The sequence below is a fragment of the Medicago sativa genome, chromosome 3 (assembly GCF_051527215.1).
Source record: "Medicago sativa cultivar Bolivia chromosome 3, Bolivia_mono, whole genome shotgun sequence".
In the NCBI taxonomy this organism is placed as follows: domain Eukaryota; kingdom Viridiplantae; phylum Streptophyta; class Magnoliopsida; order Fabales; family Fabaceae; genus Medicago; species Medicago sativa.
In genome coordinates this window covers 25,807,911-25,827,337 of record NC_140751.1, presented here as the reverse complement: position 1 = coordinate 25,827,337, position 19,427 = coordinate 25,807,911, and the positions used below count along the sequence as shown (strand labels likewise).

Below are 19,427 nucleotides of genomic sequence, written 5' to 3'. Positions count from 1 at the left end.
AAAATCATATCCATAAGAGTACTAGTCCCTTTAGCCGCCGTTCATAACTCTATAGTACTCCAAATGGATGTGAAAGTTGCCTCTTTTTATGGTGAACTAGAAGAAGAAATCTATATGAAACAACCTGGAAGTTTTGCGATTCATGGACAAGAAAACATTGTCTGTAAGTTAGATAATTATTTGTATGGTCTAAAATAACCTCTTAAGGAATGACATGAAAAATTTGGCATTCTAATGCTATCGAATGAGTATAAAGTGAATGAAAGTGACAAATAATATTTGCACGATCATATGTCTCTATGAAGACGACTTGCTCATATTTGTTTTAAAGATTCATGTTATGAATTATGTGAAATCATTGTTTATCAACAACATTGATAAGAAAGACCTAGACAAAATTGAAGTAATTCTTGGTTTCAAGATTACTAGATCAGAAAAGATAACCTTTTTTTGATAAATCTCAAAAAGTTGAGAAGATCTTAAGAAAATATTATTAATTGAGTGTAAACTTGCAAGCATATATTATGATCCAAGTGTAAGAACACTTGAGATGAAGTTAAACAAATAGAATATGCGAGCATCATTGGCAGTCCTTAGGTAAGCCACTAAATGTAATAGATCCGACATTGCCGATGTCGTGAAACTCTTGTGCAAGTTTACTAGTAGACGATGAGAAGCATTGTCATGCTATAGAAAGAGTCATGAGGTGCCTTAAGAAGACTATGACTCTAAGATTACTTCACTAGGAGTAACATATTAAATGGTACAAGATATAAAATATCTTTCAGATGAATATTTAGCGACTAGTGTTTGTACATTGAGCATCACTAGAGGAGTTGTTTGTTAAAACAAATAATATTGACTCAGTCCACTATGGAATGAATCTGAGATGAGAACACTAGAGAAAACTAGTGGAGAAGCAAGTTGACAAGATGCTTGCTAGTTGAGATCCCTTAGTGGATAAAACCGTTTCCAGAAGTGTTAAATTGTTGTGATAGTACTGCAGCTATTACAAAAATTGAGAATCGTTACTACAATGGCAAGAGACGATTATTAAGGAACGAACACATAAAGAATTGGAGAGCTAGCTACTCTCAAAAGGAACGGTTAAAGTAGATCATGTACGTACTGATAAAGAATTAGTCAATCCTTTGACGAAAGGAATTACTAGAAAGAAAGTCCTAAACACATCCAATAGGATGGGACTAATGCCCAAAGGTCATAAGTGATGGTAACCTGACCTACATGACTGGAGATCCCAAGAAATAGGTTCAATGGGTAATAACAAGTCACAAGTGATAGAACATGCTATGTTAAAAGTAAGAAAGCATGATTCCTGCAGCGATAGAAGGATGAGATAATAGAAACTCTTAATGAGAACTATAATCTATTTGGAGTGGAGTACATAGCTACAGGAGTACTCTTGATAGACTCACCTATACGAATGTGGAACTAAGGGCCGGTTCCTATGGGATTCGGGGCAGAATACCTAGAGCGTTCGTTAAACCGGGATACACGTGCAAGGCCATAAACGCACGGGCTTTTAGAATACACCTTAAGAAAAGGTTTGTGTGTGGGTTCTATGTCTGAGATAGAGTTCAATGCTGTAAGCAACTCTTGTTAATCAGAATTTTACTCGCTATGCAAAGGTTCAAGTTGTAGGCTACACCTTTGTTTACTAGCAAATCTTATGGAGACGTTTTTGACATTATTTATGAAACCATTTTTCAAATGCAAGTGGGGGATTGTTGGAACATGTGTGGAAATTGAGTAAAAAGACTAAACACAAATTCCCATGTTGGGTAGAACTAGTGTTGTGTGAATTGAAAAAAGTGGAAGTCCCACATCGGATGGAACACACACATTAGTAGTGTTTATATAGTGGGGGTGTACCTCTAATTAATGGGGGTACATAAGCACTAGAGAAAAAATATATATTGATATATATTTTATTATTTGGAAATGATAAATTAAATAATTAATTTAATCATGGCTAAAATATGGTTTTAGTCCCTGCAAATATGTCTCGTTTTGGTTTTAGTCCCTGAAAAAAAAATTGTTTTTGGTCCCTGCAAAATTTTTTGTTTTTGAAAATAGTCCCTGACCCCATTTTTGTGATGATTTGCATACGTGTCACATGATGAGTGGACCAAAAATTTTGTTTTTGGTCCGTGCAAAATATTTTGTTTTTTAAAAAGGTCCCTGCAAAATTTTTTTTTTGCAGGGACTAAAACCAAAACGAGGCATATTTGCAAGGACTAAAACCATATTTTAGCCTTTAATCATTATTAGAAAGTGATTTCTTAGTCCCCAAGTTTTGCTAAAATTTATTTTGGTACATAATATAATATATTTTTGTACTAAATTTAATATATTTTAGTACTCAATTAAGATATTTTTGTACTAGATCTAATATGTGAATTACTTAATCGCAAAGTACTATGTTACTTGTTCCAAAAGTTTCTCATATTACTTGTTCCCAAAGTTTCTCACTTATTAGTTGTGAATTTTCACTATAAATAGAGAGCTCACACAGTGCATTCCACACACCAAAGAGTTTCATTGAGTTGTCGGGAACTCTTTCTCTCTTCTCCCTTTTTTGACTTGTGTTGACGAGTCTTTCATCTCTTCTCCCTCCTTCGACTTGTTTAACAAGTTCTTCTCCTTTTTCTACTCATTTCTGTCCCTTCGGAATTAAGAGTGTTCTTAAGACCATAGTCCCTTTTCGGTTTAATGTCCCTTCAGAATTAAGAATGGTCTTAAGTTCATAGTCCCTTAGATAATAGAATTTGGAAATCCAAATACAACAGTTTGGAAATCCAAAAACAACAGAAATGTTAACCCCTGATTTATTGATGCTTAGTGGAAGTGTTGATGCTTCCGCTATGATTGTTGTCCTTTTGAATCAGTGGAAAACCATAGTATCTTCTATTAATCACTAAGGGATTTCCATATGGTGAACCACCTCTTTCTATTTGTAGCACAGTAAATTTCTCTGATAGAGTAGCTGCTAAAGGACAACCACATGTACCTCCTCTAACTATAATGTAGTCATATGATTTCCCTGCTACTTCCTTAATATCTGAAGTCATGTGCCACTGTATCTTACCTGGATCCCATTGCTTAGATTCAACATTAGGTAAAAACCTCATTTGGACATGTCACAAAAAGAGCATTTGTTGGATTAAATAGTTTCCAACGCACCAAAACAAACCACTCTCTTAGTACACCCGATCCTGTATCTTTCTCATTCTTGAATGCCATACATATTCCACTATGTAGAGATTTAGCCTTAGCTCATGACATGTACTCAAAAGATTTTGTCAAAACCTGAGACCTGTCAATAAGCATCCGACGAAATCTACTTTTCTTTTCAACCAAACCTTTAAACATCAATGCTAAAACAACATTGAGAAGCTTCCCACGAATCCAAAAACATGGAATTCCTCCTTTGCGCCTATGATCAAACCATTCTGGAACTTTGGCTCTAGGCATCACAACTTTTAACCGATGCCTCGCTTTGCCCACATCAGATAGAGATTCTTCTAGCAATAGCATGGATCATGATGGACAGCGAAATGAAATCGAAACAGGCAGAAACAAGAACAATAATGGTATGTTGAGATCAAAACATTGACGGACTTAACGGAACTGATTGTTCGGACGCATTGAATGTGTTAAGTGAGGGTGATTCAAATATGTTTCACATAGCAAGAAAATAATGTTGACAATCCAATCCAATTATGGCATCAGCTGCACCTTTCAAATCTTCAATACCATAATCATACTAACAAATAAAATATAAATTTCACGTATTATTTTTTTATTATTTCAAAATTAATGATAAAGTTAATTTGATGTTTTGCTTTTATGTGATTGTGTCTAAACTTGAGTCCATAATCTTGTGACCGTGGAAGACTTACTCTTCTTTTCAAACAAATTTGTTGATTGCCTCCCCAATCTTTCAAAAATATCCTCACGTGAGTTAACCCACTCATGTTGCATTCTATTATACAACAACATCAACCTCTTCTACCACTGTGTTTCTAAAGCAAAGAAATTGATATTTCTCCCTCCAAGTGCAAATTTCATCAAACTCAACCAAATCAACTTCTACTTGGATTACAACCAAGTGTTTATGATCCTTTTGCATTGTTTTTTTTTTTTTAAATGCTAAGTGCATTTAATGTCAGATGTGCGAAGGTCTAAAATGAAAGAATCTTTTTCACATAAATCTCCATCAATGTTCAATTCTTTTATAAGTCTGGTTTATTGGTTTGGGAAAAACATTTAGTGTTGAATATGTTGTTAGGTTTATAGGAAAATGGAGTAGAAAGAATACAGGGAAGAGATGGAGGAAGAGAAGGGATAAGAGAAAGAAGAGAGAAAAAGGGATGAAACCGTAAGAGAAGAGAAGGATGAAGATTTTTTTGTAAAGAATTTCAATTGATTTTATTTAAAGAAATTCAGCTTTTTTTTAAAGTAGAAAAATCTATTGATTTTTGTAGAAAAATTTACGGGTTTACGTTTGTTGATGATGATATTGAATGGAATAGATAAAAGACATGGTGATGATGAGGGAAAGAGTATGACTCGGAAGAGCAAAGAGAAAAGATAATGGCTCGATGGAGAAGAACAAAAATTATGTTTAATATTTTTTAATAAGATTCTATTATGTTTATTATTCTGATTCTTATGTGTTTAATATTTTTTTTTCTAAATATATATAAAATTTATGACGTGTCAGTGCCACATTATTCACCAGGGTCTAAAATAGAACAAGGGGTAAACATCTATTAACCCTAAATTATTATATGTAGGACAAGATGTCAACTAAAAGTGATTCAAAATAATTTTATACACAGACAAGTTTTCATTGCTAAAAATTATATTCCCAAGTTGATATTTTAATTTGACAAACATATTCAAAACAATGAGATCAAAACATGTGTGACAGCTCCATAATCAAAAGGGGAATTCCAAGTCAACATATTTATATGTTATAGCCTGAATGTTGCAGTACAGGACTTCACAACAAAATGGAAGAAGATAACACAATACTTATGAGTTCAAAACAATGAGATCAAAACATGTGTGACAGCTCGCATAATCAAAAGCGGAATTCCAACTCAACATATGTATATGTTCTAGCCTGAATGTTGCAGTACAGGACTTCACAAATTAGTGCTATCAAAACCAAGTTGGAAGGTGAAATCACTTCGTCAACATATATTACATTTTATAACGGCTGATGTTCCTATAGAACAAGATAACACTTTGGCGAAATATATCATATTGCAGCCTTTGCATAAAATTGCACGACAGCATCTTTTGTAGGTAATGGAGGAATTGCCCCTCTCTCTGTCACTGTGATCGCGGCACATACATTAGCGAAATATAACGCGTCTTGGAGACGTTTCACATCCTGCCACACAAAATAACTTCATCAACTCCAAACACTGAAATTTTTTCTAAATAAACAAATAGTATGTGTAAAGATTTCTGAATTACCTTGAAAATACTTGGGTCAGAAGCTATCTTGTAGAGAATCCCACTAACAAATGCATCACCAGCACCAGTTGTGTCAACAGGTTCAACATTGACACGTTTAACTTCTCCCTTAAAATCCTGCACAAAAATTTAGTAATCACTATTAGCTGAATGCTTGGACCTCGAAGCAAACCTTGCTCAAGTTTTACAACCTGCTATTCGTCGTTGAGTGTCGAATTTGTTAATTTACATTCGACAAGTCACAACCAACGTTTCAGTCCACTCATGAGAGTAAAGAGCAAAGAAAATAATTAAATGAGGGATTACAAAACCTATCCAGACAATTAAAATCTGAGTTAAATGACTTTGGCAAGCTTACCTTGGTGTAATATCTACGACCCTCCCACCCTTTAGTAACAATTAGAAGCTTGAGATTCCCTTGAAAAAGCTTTTTAAATATAACATCGTCATCATAACGATCACCAACATCAATCAAAAAAGTTATATCATCTTCACTGATCTGCAATACATAAGAAAATAACACTTCAGATAGACTCGGAGAAAGAAAATAGAATGAAGTGCAATGGCATTTATAGTGTATTGTATAAAAAAAAAAAAAAAAATAACTAGACAAATAAAATTTACCTTTATGACATGGGCTAGATTCCATATGCTCATTATACCATTCCGAGCAGCCTCGGCTGATGGCCATAGTGCCAATCTCAAACTCGGATCATATGAGAGAATGCAATCAGAGTCTTCAGCAATTCTCAAGGCAGCAAGATGAGCCAACTTGCATGGTTCATCAACCAAACTCATGGAACCATAATGGAATATTTTAGCCTGCAATCAGTATAAAATTAAAATCTTACAGACTTAAACCATAGGTCTGTATGGCCACATTTTATAAACAGAGATGGAAATTAAAGGGCACCTTCTTGATGAGGTTATGATCAAGCTCTGACTTATCCAGAAGCATATTAGCACTAGGATTTCGGAAAAACAAGAACTCGTGCCCCTCATCATCTCTAAGTGTAACAAAAGCCTATTTGGTTCTGGCAATAGAATTAAACCGCATGCCAGATGTATCAACATTATTTTGCAGTAAAATATCATCCAATATATACCCAAATTCATCTGCTCCGACCTAAAACACAGATGCTATCATCTTCTCAGCCAACATAGATTAAAATTCAGAATACTATTACAAGAAGTATTACTCTTATGTACAATCTACAAGTAAATACATAATATTTCTAGGAATGTTTTGTTAAATTTATTTAATTTAACAATAAGACAACGGCAAGAGGTAGAATGAGGTGGAAATGCGAATGAAAAATAGAAAATAGTAAAAGGTATTCCTCAAAATGCACGAACTTTAACCAAACATGAAAATGTTACATTCCAACGTTTCACGGAGTTTATCTGTATACCTTGAAACACACACATACCATTCAGAAAAGCGTAATCAATTTCAAATAACCCAACACATAACAGATTTCTTAAATATGAAGTTTTCAACAAATCAAACATGGAAGTCCTGTAGAAGTAACAAGAAACCAAATAACCATGTCAATAAATAGAGACATAGATGTACACCTTGCTTATAAATGCAGATGAACCCCCCAACTTAGAGATGCCAACTGCCACGTTTGCAGGAGCACCACCAGGAGACGCTTTGTCTAGAGACAAACAACGCACTGTTGGCACGAAATTTATTAACATTTCACCAAAACAAACAACCAGTCCACTTGTTTCGTTGCAGCCTTCTGTTATGAGCCCATCAGAATTACCTGCAAAACAAGAATCGTTCGTTCAATTTTATTTTTTTTACCGGTAGCACTGCAGAGAAGTAAAAAAAAAAAAATTAAAGGATAAATTTAAATGTGAAATACCACAAAACATCACTATTAAGTTATGCTAATACTTGTATATTGAATTCAACTATAACATGGAAAGCATTACCAACCATGATGACCTTCACGTGGAATTGGTGATGAGACAAACCAGTTCACGTGTTCAATTCATCAGTTAACAAGCAAGCACAACACATAGTCATCTTTTTCATAATAATAATTAACAGTAGTGCTTCAACTGATTTGATTTAATTTTTTGGCATGTCCAAATTATTTTGCAACTTTACATAAATTAATGTTAAAGAAAATATGATAAAAAATTTCAATCTAACTCATTCAATACTAGGACAGACAACATCTTACTTTTTCTTGTCCATACTTGGAATATCACTTCTTCTTGCAGCCTTCTCAACAAACGCCTTCAAGCATAGACAGAGATGATTTAGCACAAAAAATAGACATTTATCAAAGACATATATTTCAGAGTATCATCATTGTGGCAGACGAAAAAGGCAGAATTTTAATATGTAGTAACCATGACTGACTGATATAATATGCAGTACCTGAAAAATTAAAATCAACCTATCTATACTCTGTTTAGGGTACTTGCCTGTGATCCTTATTAGGTTCTCTATTCCATAAGTTACCCGCTATGCGCAACGTTGAGCCACCGTGAACGGGATCATCAACTCTACTTGAAGCCAGCAGGAAACATAGAAACAACAAAAAAGTTTGCACCAAATTAGGTTCCCTATTAAACTAAACGTTTTCCATTGTTGGTGTCAGTCTGGATAATCCAATTGGAATGATTAATTTGTACCTTTTTCCCCTAGATGGCTTATTTAGTTCATCAACCGGCTGCTCAACTAATCCTCCCCCCAATTTGTACCTTTTTCCCCTAGATGGCGTATTTAGTTCATCAACCGGCTGCTCAACTAATCCTCCCCCCAATACTCTAATATTTTCAGGATACAGCAGCAATCTTCCACGTATCACTTCTACATTAGAGATTTTAACCTACAAGTATCAATACATCCCTCAAATTAATCCTTACTCGGAGAGAATAGCAAAAAAAAAAAAAAAAGCATTATATATATTCAGATGAAAAGGATGTATAGTGGAATCGAAGAAACCTTTAATCCACAAGGCGCTGGAAAAACATCAAGGGAATCAATAGGCTCACACTCAAATCCATGGACTCTTTGAGCACCGTCGGTCAAAAACAACTGCAGGCGCCTTTGAAACCCGGGACAACCGATATTGATAATTTCATCGACCTGCCAATCCATTTGAGTGTGAAGTGTTCAGGTTACGCAAAAGGTAGAAAGCGAAAAATACTTAATCGAATTTCCATCATATAGGAGCATAATTTACATTATTCTATTCCTTAAGAATACTATTCCTTAAGAATACAAAATTATGAATTTGAGATTCATCCTCAAACAATCAATTGCAAAAACCGTAATAATAATTATAATAAAATAAAAAATGAAGAATACAATCAATTAACAGAATGGAACCTACCTGCAATACGAAGGGACCATCAAGAGTAGTTATGAGCACTTGAGAAGTAAGGGTAGGAACTATAGCACTACCACAAGAATTGAGGTCAGAAAACAGAAACTTCTGGAAACAGATTTCCGCCTTTTTGGAGACATCGAAGCCATTTAACGAATCTCCAAGTTGGCGAAGACAATCAGCAACCTTATCTCTCTTCAAACCAATCCCGAGTTCCAAAAGGTGATGGGAGACGTCCGTCAAGTCATCACCAGAGATTTCGACAGGTTCCGATTTTGAGGGAACTTGTGGCTGAGGCTGAACTACGGCTGAGGCTGATCTACTACGGCGGCGGCGGCGGCGATTGTGTTTTGCTACAGAGATTTCGACTGGTTCCGATTCCAACTGTTTTACACTTTTTTTCATGGTTCCCCCTCACAATCACGATTTTGTTTTGCTTCCCTTCCGTGAATAAACAATCCTTCTCTTCTTCTTCTTCTTATATTAGAAACAAATTATTAGGTTAGGCAACATTTAAACCTAACCACTAACCCTAACAAATATCAAAGAATATTTGCTTTTTTATTTTATTTTTTTAATCTATTCTATATATAAAAGTTGTCCCAAGCCAATATTGAAGCCCTAATTTTTCCAAAACCCTAATGGCTACAATTACTGTTTTACCCTAACTAAAACCTTAATTATGAAACAGTAACAAAAGAAGAGGAAAAAAAGCCGTAAACAAATAAACATGACAAATAAAAAACAAATAAACAGATAAACATCGTTCCTTTCCAATTCTTTCTGTTGCAAACCTATTCCTTTCCATCGTTCCTTTCTTCTTTCAGAAAAAAAAAACTATCGCTCCATCTATCCATCCCATATTCTCTCTTCACTTCCTGTCTCTCTCTCTCTGCATGAAATCTGCTCCCTCTATCCCTCACCGATCGAGTTCGGATCTCCGATACCTCACCGCTGCCGCGAACCACCGCCTCCGGCGAAGATGATACCAATTTCAGTTATGGTTTTCTATTCGCTTTTGGTCAATTCCGTGATTTCTTCGGATAAATATTCGATTGGTGCAGTTCCGATAATTCAGGTCCCTTCAATTCTCAAATTCTTTTTTGGTCAATTTTTATTTTTTATGCGTTTAGATTGAACTGAATGTGTTCTTCGTGTAGCTTCAATTCAGATATTTTTTTTTTTATTTTTTATTTTCGATTTTTATTGTTTATGTGATTAGAATGAACTGAATATACGTGTTCTTCAATTCAAAGATTTTGTTTTCAATTTTTTTTTCGATTTTGACTGTGTTTGTATTTAGATTGAACTGAATAAAAGTGATTTTGCAGGGTTATGCACCGATCTGTTTAGGTCTTGAAGATTTTTATATTCGTAACTCTCTCTCTCTCTCTGCGATGTGCATGGCTGAAAATTTTGAGATGGAATTGACATCATAACGAAGCTCTGATGAAGGAGATCCAGTGTGGTTGATCATATTTCTTGATCGTTGGTTTAGAGGAAGATAATACGGTGGCTCCCTCTTTGTGAATGTCAATGGGACTGTTCGATTGAGATGCGAAAGCAAAGGAAAGTGGTTGATTTTTTTGCTGCAATCTGGTATGGATTCTTTAGTGTTGTCTATAGTTCATGGAGATTTATTCCTCATGATTGCAGTTATTCATTAATCATGGTTTGAATCATTTGGGTATGGTTTATCTAAAAAAAAAATCTACTGCTTATTGATGAATTTGATATAGTTGTGTTATTTTTTTTGTTTATCTTTTTAGTTATGCTAATATGTATGTATGATTTTAATTTTGTGAGTTTGTGTGTTTTAACTTTGGTGGCCTTTTGTGAGGGTGATGCACTATCTCAACATACATAGCTAATTCACCATGATATTTAAATATATTGCTTGATGAACTATGTTATGATGAGTCTTGCATTTGCATTTGTACAAAATCTCTTATACTTTCTTTCAAGAAGAAAAAATCGAAAAACTCTTATATACTTGATTATGCATTAGCCATTGTCTTTTTCTTATTCAACGCTCATTTTAAGCTAAAGCTAAATGTATACTCCCTTACAGTTTAATTGTATATGAGGATTTAATATATTTCTATGTTTTTACTTCTTACAGTTTGAATGTATTTGATAATATAGTGGGTATTAAAGTGATTTCTAACTCAAGCTGCAACGCAAAAGAGATGCATGCCAATTAAGTATATAACTTTATTTTTTGAACATTTTTTAAATTGATTTTTATCATTAAGCTCCTAAAAACTAATACTATTTAATCTCTCTTAAGTATTACTTATAGCTAGCTTAGATGCTTCCCAATCAAACACTATAAGATGGTAACAAAAGAAGTTATAGAATTCATTGTTAGGTGGAAGATTGATAAAATTCATTGATGCCAGAGAAGTTATGCTCCTTCATACCCATAAAGTGGTTCTGAAATTTGATGAAAACTTGGTTGCTTTATCTCTTCTTGAGCAAGTGGCTATTTTTTTGTTTATGTTTGCATATGATTAGTATTGTATAATGTATACTTTATTTTGCAGATGGAATTATACTGGAGAGAAAGGTCAAAGGTTCTTTGGTTGCTCGAGTTTTTTTTAGGTGTATTTGTGCTTATTTGACATTGAATTTTGTTTATTTGCCATTGAACCAACGACTAAATAAAACTGTGCTTATTTACCAATATGCAATGGCTGGCCGTGTAACACTGAAACGCTGTTGTCATATCATTGTTTGACTGGTAGTTATGGTGAATATTCGTAAAGGTTTACAACAAATTTGATGATATTAAGTGATAATTTTTTTTTTTCGTTTGGTAGGTCCTTTGGTGAACAATCCAGTGACTGATATTGACAAGGCTGTCGATAAGTTGCGACAGAAATACAGGTCTTACATCGTGGAATATGACGTTGTAGAGGTGGGTGGTTTTTCATCTATGTAGTCAACGACAACTTACTAGATGCCACTGTGTTTGTTGTTATGTTATTTCATTTTATTAGATTCTTTGGTTAATTGTTTCCTTCTATTTTTTATAGTTGGAAACTGCAATCTCTATTGGAGGGGTGGAACAGCACCTGCACCATTACTGCTCACCTTGGATGTGTACGTTTTATTCTGGTCTAGGCTCCTTCAATTTGTGTTGGTTTTTCTTCTATCAATGTTGGTGATTATTTGCAACAAGTATCATGCAAGTGGTTAGTATTGATAGTGGTGACTGGATGTAGAATTTAGGTGTCTCATAATTTCTCAGTTTGGTAGCAGCTGAGAAAGAAGAAGACATGATGTTATTATTAATTCATGCTTCAATACCAAGTAGAAGTTTGACTCTTTTTTTTCTACTGTGTGGCAGGCATATATGTGTATTGAAGGGCGTGGGATTGCGTGTTTAAATTATTATCATCATCTTTACGTGATTTTCGCAACGTGTAGTTTAATATCTCAGTGATGTATTAAGATTTTCAAACTTCAATTACCAAATTATTTTTACTATCAACGACTTTATATTTACTATTTTCAGACGTTCTACAAATTCATCTATGTTCTTATTGCTCCTAACATATATTATTATCATTTATCTTTCGTAACATTACAATACTGGAGGCATTATACTACTACCATTAAATTTTAGCTCACAAGACCCGTGCGGCGCACGGGTCATCAATCTAGTTATTTCAAAAGTAATAATCTTATATTAGAAACAAATTATTAGGTTAGGCAACATTTAAACCTAACCACTAACCCTAACAAATATCAAAGAATATTTTCTTTTTTATTTTATTTTTTTAATTATTTCAAAAGTAATAATAAAGTTAATTTTATGTTGGCTTAAATATGGTTTTGGTCCCTGCAAAATAGGTCAGTTTTGGTTTTAGTCCCTGCAAAAAATTTTTATAGCTTTTGGTCCCTGCAAAAATAGGTCAGTTTTGGTTTTAGTCCCTGCAAATTTTTTTTATAGCTTTTGGTCCCTGCAAAAATATGCTAGTTTTGGTTTTAGTCCCTGCAAATCTTTTATAATTTTTTTTATAGTTTTTTTTTTAAAAAAAAATTAAAAAATTCTGGAAAATTGAAAAATTAATAAAAAAATTAAAAAATTTCTGGAAAAATTAAAAATTAATAAAAAAATTAAAAAATTCTGGAAAATCGAAAAATTAATAAAAAAAATTAAAAAAATTAAAAAATTCTGGAAGAATTAAAAATCAATAAAAAAAATCTGAAAAAACTGGAAAAAATATTAAAAAATACTGGAAAATTGAAAATTGAAAAAAAACGGAAAAAATAAAAAAGATTAAAAAATTCTGAAAAAAATAAAATTTCGAAAATTTTCTAAAAAAATTAAAATTCTGGAAAATGAAATTTTCGAAATTTTAAATTTTAATGAAATTTTAAATTTTCGAAAATAAAAATGAAATTCTGGAAAAATGAAATTTTAATGAAAAATTTTCGAAGTTTTTGAAATTTTCATTACTATTTCTCAAAAAATTTCCGGGAATTTTTGTGTATTTATAAACCGAGAATAAGGGAAAAAATATGTGTATTTATAAACCGAGCTTAGGTTTTTTATGTATTTTTCGAAATTTCGAAATTTTCATTAGTATTTTTTTTCATTACTATTTCTCAAAAAATTTCCGGGAATTTTTGTGTATTTATAAACCGAGAATAAGGGAAAAAATATGTGTATTTATAAACCGAGCTTAGGTTTTTTATGTATTTTTCGAAATTTCGAAATTTTCATTAGTATTTTTTTCGGGAATTTTTGTGTAATTATAAAGAGGGAACTTTTGTGTATTTATAAACTGAGAATAAGGGAAAAAATACACTGAAAAAACCTAAGCTCGTCATATACACTAATCAAAATTTCGAAAAATACATTTTTTCCAGAATTTCGAAATTTCGACATATATACTAATCAGAATATTTTTTTATTTTCCAGAATTTTTTCATTATTTTTCATTTTATTAGATTATTTTATTTTTTTAATCATTTTTTATTTTTATTAATTTTTCCAGATTTTTTTAATTTTTTCCTTTTTTTCAATTTTTTCATTTTTATTAATTTTTCAATTTTCCTGAATTTTTAAATATTTTTTTTATTGATTTTTCATTTTTCCAGAATTTTTTAATATTTTTTTCAATTTTTTTATTAATTTTAAATTTTTCCAGAATTTTTAAATTTTTTTATTAATTTTTCGATTTTCCAGAATTTTTTAATTTTTTTTCAATTTTTTAATAATTTTTAATTTTTTTAATTTTTTTATTAATTTTTCAATTTTCCAGAATTTTTTAATACTATAAAAAAAATTATAAAAGATTTGCAGGGACTAAAAGCAAAACTGACATAGTTTTGCAGGGACCAAAAACTATAAAAAAAAATTTGCAGGGACTAAAACCAAAACTGGTCTATTTTTGCAGGGACCAAAAGCTATAAAAAAAATTTGCAAGGACTAAAACCAAAACTGGCCTATTTTTGCAGGGACCAAAAGCTATAAAAAAAATTTGCAGGGACTAAAACCAAAACTGACCTATTTTGCAAGGACCAAAACCATATTTAAGCCTTTTATGTTTTGCGTTTTAAGTGACTATCTAATTTGTTCATTTCCTCCCCAATTTTCAAAAATATCCATACGGAGTTAACTCACCTCGGTAAATCCAACTTACCACTATGTTTCTAAAGCAAAGAAATCAAATTTTCTCCCTCCAAGTATAAAATTATGCAGGGGGTGTCGGTTCTGCGGAGGAGAAGTAGAAGTCACAGTTCACATGAGGATTAAGGTTTTTTTTTTGCTGTGTTTTTCTGACATTTGTATATATTTTTTTGATTTTATGACACTTTGGCGGATATGGATGTAATATGTTTACATTTGAGCGTTTGCGTTATTTTATGACATTTTGGTTTATTTTGTGTATCTAAATTTTGAATAAATGAATGTATGTATGACTGAATGAATGATGAAAAAAATGAATGTATGAAAGTATAAATGAAAGATTGAAATTAGGCAATAATGCCAAAACAATTGTTCTGGTTGTGGACACAAAATCAGCGTGAGTTAAGTCACGCTCGGTTTAACACCAGCCTTACATAAGTCCCTTTGCGTTTAACACCTGTATGACTTAAGTCACGCTGGGGTATTTCAGCCATTTTGCATGGGGATAAGCAAATCTTGATTGGAGAAGAGCAATTTTCATATATATAACCAACAATTTAGAAAATTGTTTTTCTCCCCATCAAAATTGCTCATTCCCACATAAACTCCCGAAAATACTCCCAACGTAAGTTAACTTACGTTCGGTAACAACCAACATGAGTTAAGTGCACATGATTATTTTTTTTTACCCATGATACTTAAGTCCCATTGCTAGGATAATTCCATTAACTTATTATTTCTTATGTTTGATTTACATATATGTGTTGTATTGTATGGACATGTTGCGTACATCACTAGCGGAAATCTTTCTACTGCGCTAACACATGTGATTATTTCATTTTTTTTGAAGGAAACGCATGTGATTATTTTATTATGTTTGTTTGTATAATTTTGATTAAATTTTAAAATTTTAAAATATGAATAGAAATTATTGATATATTGATTTATAAACAAAATATTGTCAAGGCATATAACGAAATTATTTTTGAACTCAACATTATTTTTGTGAAAATTTGATTGGGCACGGTTGGCTCAGCGATATCATTAGTGCATGATATTTCAACTTCATTTCCTTTTTCTTTTTCTTTCCGTCGTTTATAATTTTCTCGTCTTTGAAGTAGTCGTTGTTGTGTTTGCTTCTGATTTATTTTCTTTTCCTTTCATATTATGTCCTTACTTTCTGGTGATCCTACCTCGATAGTTGACTTTTGCTATTTCCCATTTTTCTAATAAGAACCGTCAAAATTAAAAGATTAATAATTAATAACGAAAGAGATTTGTATTTTTTGTTTTAAAAGGGTAATAATGAAAGAGTTATATTTAATTTTTTTTAACAAAAGAAGACATGAATTTTTAATATTTTTTATCAATGTATGATTGCGACATTTGTCCAAATAGCGACATCATCGTTGCTCCATTTATGTGTGCTCTATTTACCCAATTTCAAGCCATAGATATGTGACATGTCGCCAAAACAAATTTAAGTGTTAAGATTAAATAGAATGTGGGAGTTAATGTAAATGTGAGATTGTTCCGGGGTTATGCTACAACAGCAGCAGTGAGGGAAGACCATTTGAAAATATTGGAGGTCATTTGACATGTCGCCAAAACAAATTTAAGTGTTAAGATTAAATAGAATGTGGGAGTTAATGTAAATGTGAGATTGTTCCGGGGTTATGCTACAACAGCAGCAGTGAGGGAAGACCATTTGAAAATATTGGAGGTCCTTATCAATGGTGGGGTTCACAATTTACATGTGAAGAGGACAAACATTGCTGACTAAACTAACTACAGAAAAACTTGAGTGGGGAAACAAAGATCACATAGAAAACATAAAGGAGTTAAGTGATAGAGTTTTTAATGTCATCATCAGCATCGACGTTACATACGTTGCTGAAACTATATTGCCTTTATTAAACAAAATAATGATTTAACACTTTGATTTCACTGTATTTTGTTGGATATTGGATGGGGCCACGGGAGCAGTTTATCAATTGTATACATGCAGAACATTTGGAATCACAAAGAAAAAAGCGATGTTTTTATTCCTTTAAACGGAAGTTAAAGGAGCTTAACGACAAAGAATGTTATTGCTTATTGTAAAATTAGAGGGGGTATTTGTTACATTTACATATACCTCAAGGGAAGTCATTATAATGTTCCCTTTATTTAATAATTAAAAAAAACCACAGATCACTTTATATAAAAAAAAACCACGCTATCATAATTTGTAAAAGCAATTATAAACCAACAAAGTCAAATAATCCTTAAAGTTAATCGTAAACAATTTGGATCATAATCACTTATAAACCAGCAAAGTCAAATATAATCCATAAAATTAATCGACTTTGATTAGTTGTAACATGAAAGAAAAAGAAAAAACTTACAGGTTAATATTTAATATAGCGCTAACAATGCGGGAACGAACTATGAATTGCAAGAACCCTACTTATTAATATTTAATATAGTGCTAACAAATATTTTTCTAAAATATTTTAAGTCTTAATCTTTTTTTAGAGGATTTAAAGTCTAATCTTTAACAGTATTTTTTCTCACGTTTGTTACTAATTTTTTTTAGAGGATATAAAGTCTAATCTTTAACATTACATTTTGCTCACGTCTTTTACTAATTTTTTTTTTTGTCCAGAAGATTTAAAGTCCAATCTTTAACATTTTTTGCTCTTTAACAATATTTTTTGCTCACGTTTGTTACTAATATTTTTTTTAGAGCATTTAATGTTCAATCTTTAACATTATTTTTTGTTCACGGTTGTTATTAATCTTTTTTAGTGGATTTAAAGTCCAATCTTTACCATTATATTTTGCTCACGTCTGTTACAATTGATCAAAGGCTAAGGAAGAGTAACTTATATTAATAAAATAATAAAATTATATGGAAATACTGTTTTTTGCGGAAGTAATAAAATAGTATGGAAATACTGTTTTTTGTGGAAGGGATATGTAAATACTTAGCAATCTTTGTCGGTTGTATTGAGGGGAACAACAGAAATGTGCAACATAAAATCGGCTAATAAAAAAGTAACATGAGTTTTTGTTTTGTGCTAGTCTTTTGTGAGTTTAATCATTGGTTAACGGAGGTAAAATAGGGTTAACGGGGACGATTAGTGACATGGATCAGTAATCCACGTGTTATCTTATAATTGGCTAACATAAGAACAGTTCATAAGGAATTGTGTGTGAGTATTCTCCTTATAAATTTGTTACATGTGTTATTTGTACTTAAAATAAAATTAAAATTAAAAATTAAGGGTCTTTTTGGAAAGAAAAGTCCAACCCAAAAGTGTGCTGAAAGGAGTACTTTCCTTTGATCAATTGTAACAAACGTGAACAAAAGATAATGGTAAAGATTTGACTTTAAATCCTCAGAAAAAAGATTGGTAACAAACACGAGCAAAAAATAATGTTAAAGATTGAACTTTAAATCCTCTAAAAAAAAAGTAGTAACAAACGTGAGCAAAAAATATTGTTAAAGATTGGACTTTAAATACTCTAAAAAAAAGATTAGTAACAAACGTGAGCAAAAAATAGTGTTAAAGATTGGACTTTAAATCCTCTAAACAAAATTAGTAACAAACGTGAGCAAAAAATAATGTTAAAGATTGGACTTTAAATCCTCTAAAAAAAGATTAGTAACAAACGTGAGCAAAAAATATTGTTAAAAGATTGAACTTTAAATCCTCTAAAAAAAATATTAGTAACAAACATGAACAAAAAATATTGTTAAAGATTGGACTTTAAATCCTCTAATATTGTTAAAGATTGGACTTTAAATCCTCTAAAAAAATATTCGCAACAAACGTGAGCAAAAAATAATGTTAAAGATTTGACATTAAATCCTCTAACGTTATGAATGCCATTGATCGTAAACAGAGTCAAGTAGTTTTTGTTGATGGTCCATGCGGAATAGGTAAAACATTCCTTTACCGAGCATTAATGGCAACTTTGAGAAATAGAGGAAAAATTGTCTTAGCAACCGCGTCATCTGGTATAGCTGCAACATTATTACTGGGTGATAAATCTACACACTCCCGATTTAATTTACCTTTTGATGTACAACCAAATTCCATCTGCAATATAAAAAAGTAAAAAGATCTTGCAAAGCTTATTAAAGTAGCAGCTTCCATAATTTGGAATGAAGCCCCAATGACAAACATATACTCTTTAGAAGCATTAGATCGAATACTAAAAGATATTTTAGACTGTGATGCTCCATTTGGTGGAAAAGTTATGATCATGGGTGGAGATTTTCGTCAAGTACTTTCAGATATTCAAAAAGGTAGTAAGGCACAAATGATATCTGCATGTATTATTAGGTCTTATTTGTGGGCTAATATCAATGTCCTACATTTGGTACAAAATATGCGGTCAATGAATGATCCTGAGTTTGCACAACACTTTATGCAAATTGGTGAGGATACCTCCTCAAATTGCATTACCATGGGAAGGAGAACAGGCAATACAAACTCTTACTAATCATATTTTTCCACAATTAGATTTGCAGGAATGGGATGCATCGTATATGGTCGAAAGAGCCATAATTACATCTACAAATGATGATGTTCAAAAATTAAATGACATAATTATCAATCTTCCAGGAGACGAATGTAATTTGTTGTCGTTTGACGGGGTTGAAGGAGATACTCATAACTTATATCAACATGAATTCTTAAACTCAATTGTTCAAGGAAGTATCCCACCACATATTTTAAAGGTAAAAAAAGGTGCACCTTTGATGTTGTTGTGAAACATAGACCCTAGATATGGCCTGTGTAATGGGACACGATTTTTATGTCGTGGTTTATTTAAGAATATGTTGGATGTGGAAATCTTTACATAAGCAATGCTGGAAAAAGAGCATTCTTGCCTAGAATTAAATTAAAAACAAATGTGAGTTCAGG

The 19,427-nt window shown here is 32.0% G+C and overlaps 2 protein-coding genes across 3 annotated transcripts; both read right to left on the bottom strand.

The window, feature by feature from the left end:
* Positions 1-5,083: 5,083 nt before the first annotated feature.
* On the bottom strand, positions 5,084-7,845 carry LOC146936694 (putative fructokinase-7). Its single transcript, XM_085751371.1, has 7 exons — positions 7,710-7,845; positions 7,090-7,283; positions 6,425-6,637; positions 6,136-6,333; positions 5,870-6,010; positions 5,512-5,628; positions 5,084-5,425 (listed from the first exon to the last, which is right to left on the bottom strand). Exons 3-7 carry the CDS (start codon positions 6,467-6,469, stop codon positions 5,291-5,293), a joined length of 636 nt encoding a protein of 211 aa, XP_085607497.1. The 5' UTR covers positions 6,470-6,637; positions 7,090-7,283; positions 7,710-7,845; the 3' UTR covers positions 5,084-5,290.
* LOC146936693 (recQ-mediated genome instability protein 1-like) lies at positions 7,814-9,304 on the bottom strand. Of its 2 annotated transcripts, none has more exons than XM_085751370.1 (4): positions 8,871-9,304; positions 8,480-8,623; positions 8,236-8,363; positions 7,814-8,037 (listed from the first exon to the last, which is right to left on the bottom strand). In XM_085751370.1, exons 1-4 carry the CDS (start codon positions 9,267-9,269, stop codon positions 7,944-7,946), a joined length of 765 nt encoding a protein of 254 aa, XP_085607496.1. In that variant the 5' UTR covers positions 9,270-9,304; the 3' UTR covers positions 7,814-7,943. The 2 variants fall into 2 exon arrangements, with proteins under 2 accessions (XP_085607496.1, XP_085607495.1); XM_085751369.1 differs by having other exon boundaries at positions 7,814-8,040; positions 8,871-9,290.
* Between the last annotated feature and the right edge of the window lie 10,123 nt (positions 9,305-19,427).

Bases quoted from the DNA above. Each gene is read 5' to 3' on its own strand.
- LOC146936694 (XM_085751371.1), bottom strand. From the start codon at position 6,469: ATGCTTCTGGATAAGTCAGAGCTTGATCATAACCTCATCAAGAAG. The intron at 5,629-5,869 runs GTAAGCTTGCCA...ATTTTTGTGCAG, and splicing joins GTCGTAGATATTACACCAAG to GATTTTAAGGGAGAAGTTAA. The intron at 5,426-5,511 runs GTAATTCAGAAA...TTTGTGTGGCAG, and splicing joins CTGACCCAAGTATTTTCAAG to GATGTGAAACGTCTCCAAGA.
- LOC146936693 (XM_085751369.1), bottom strand. From the start codon at position 9,269: ATGAAAAAAAGTGTAAAACAGTTGGAATCGGAACCAGTCGAAATCTCT. The intron at 8,364-8,479 runs GTTTCTTCGATT...TGATACTTGTAG, and splicing joins CAGCGCCTTGTGGATTAAAG to GTTAAAATCTCTAATGTAGA. The intron at 8,041-8,235 runs GTACAAATTGGG...GCTGGCTTCAAG, and splicing joins ACGCCATCTAGGGGAAAAAG to TAGAGTTGATGATCCCGTTC.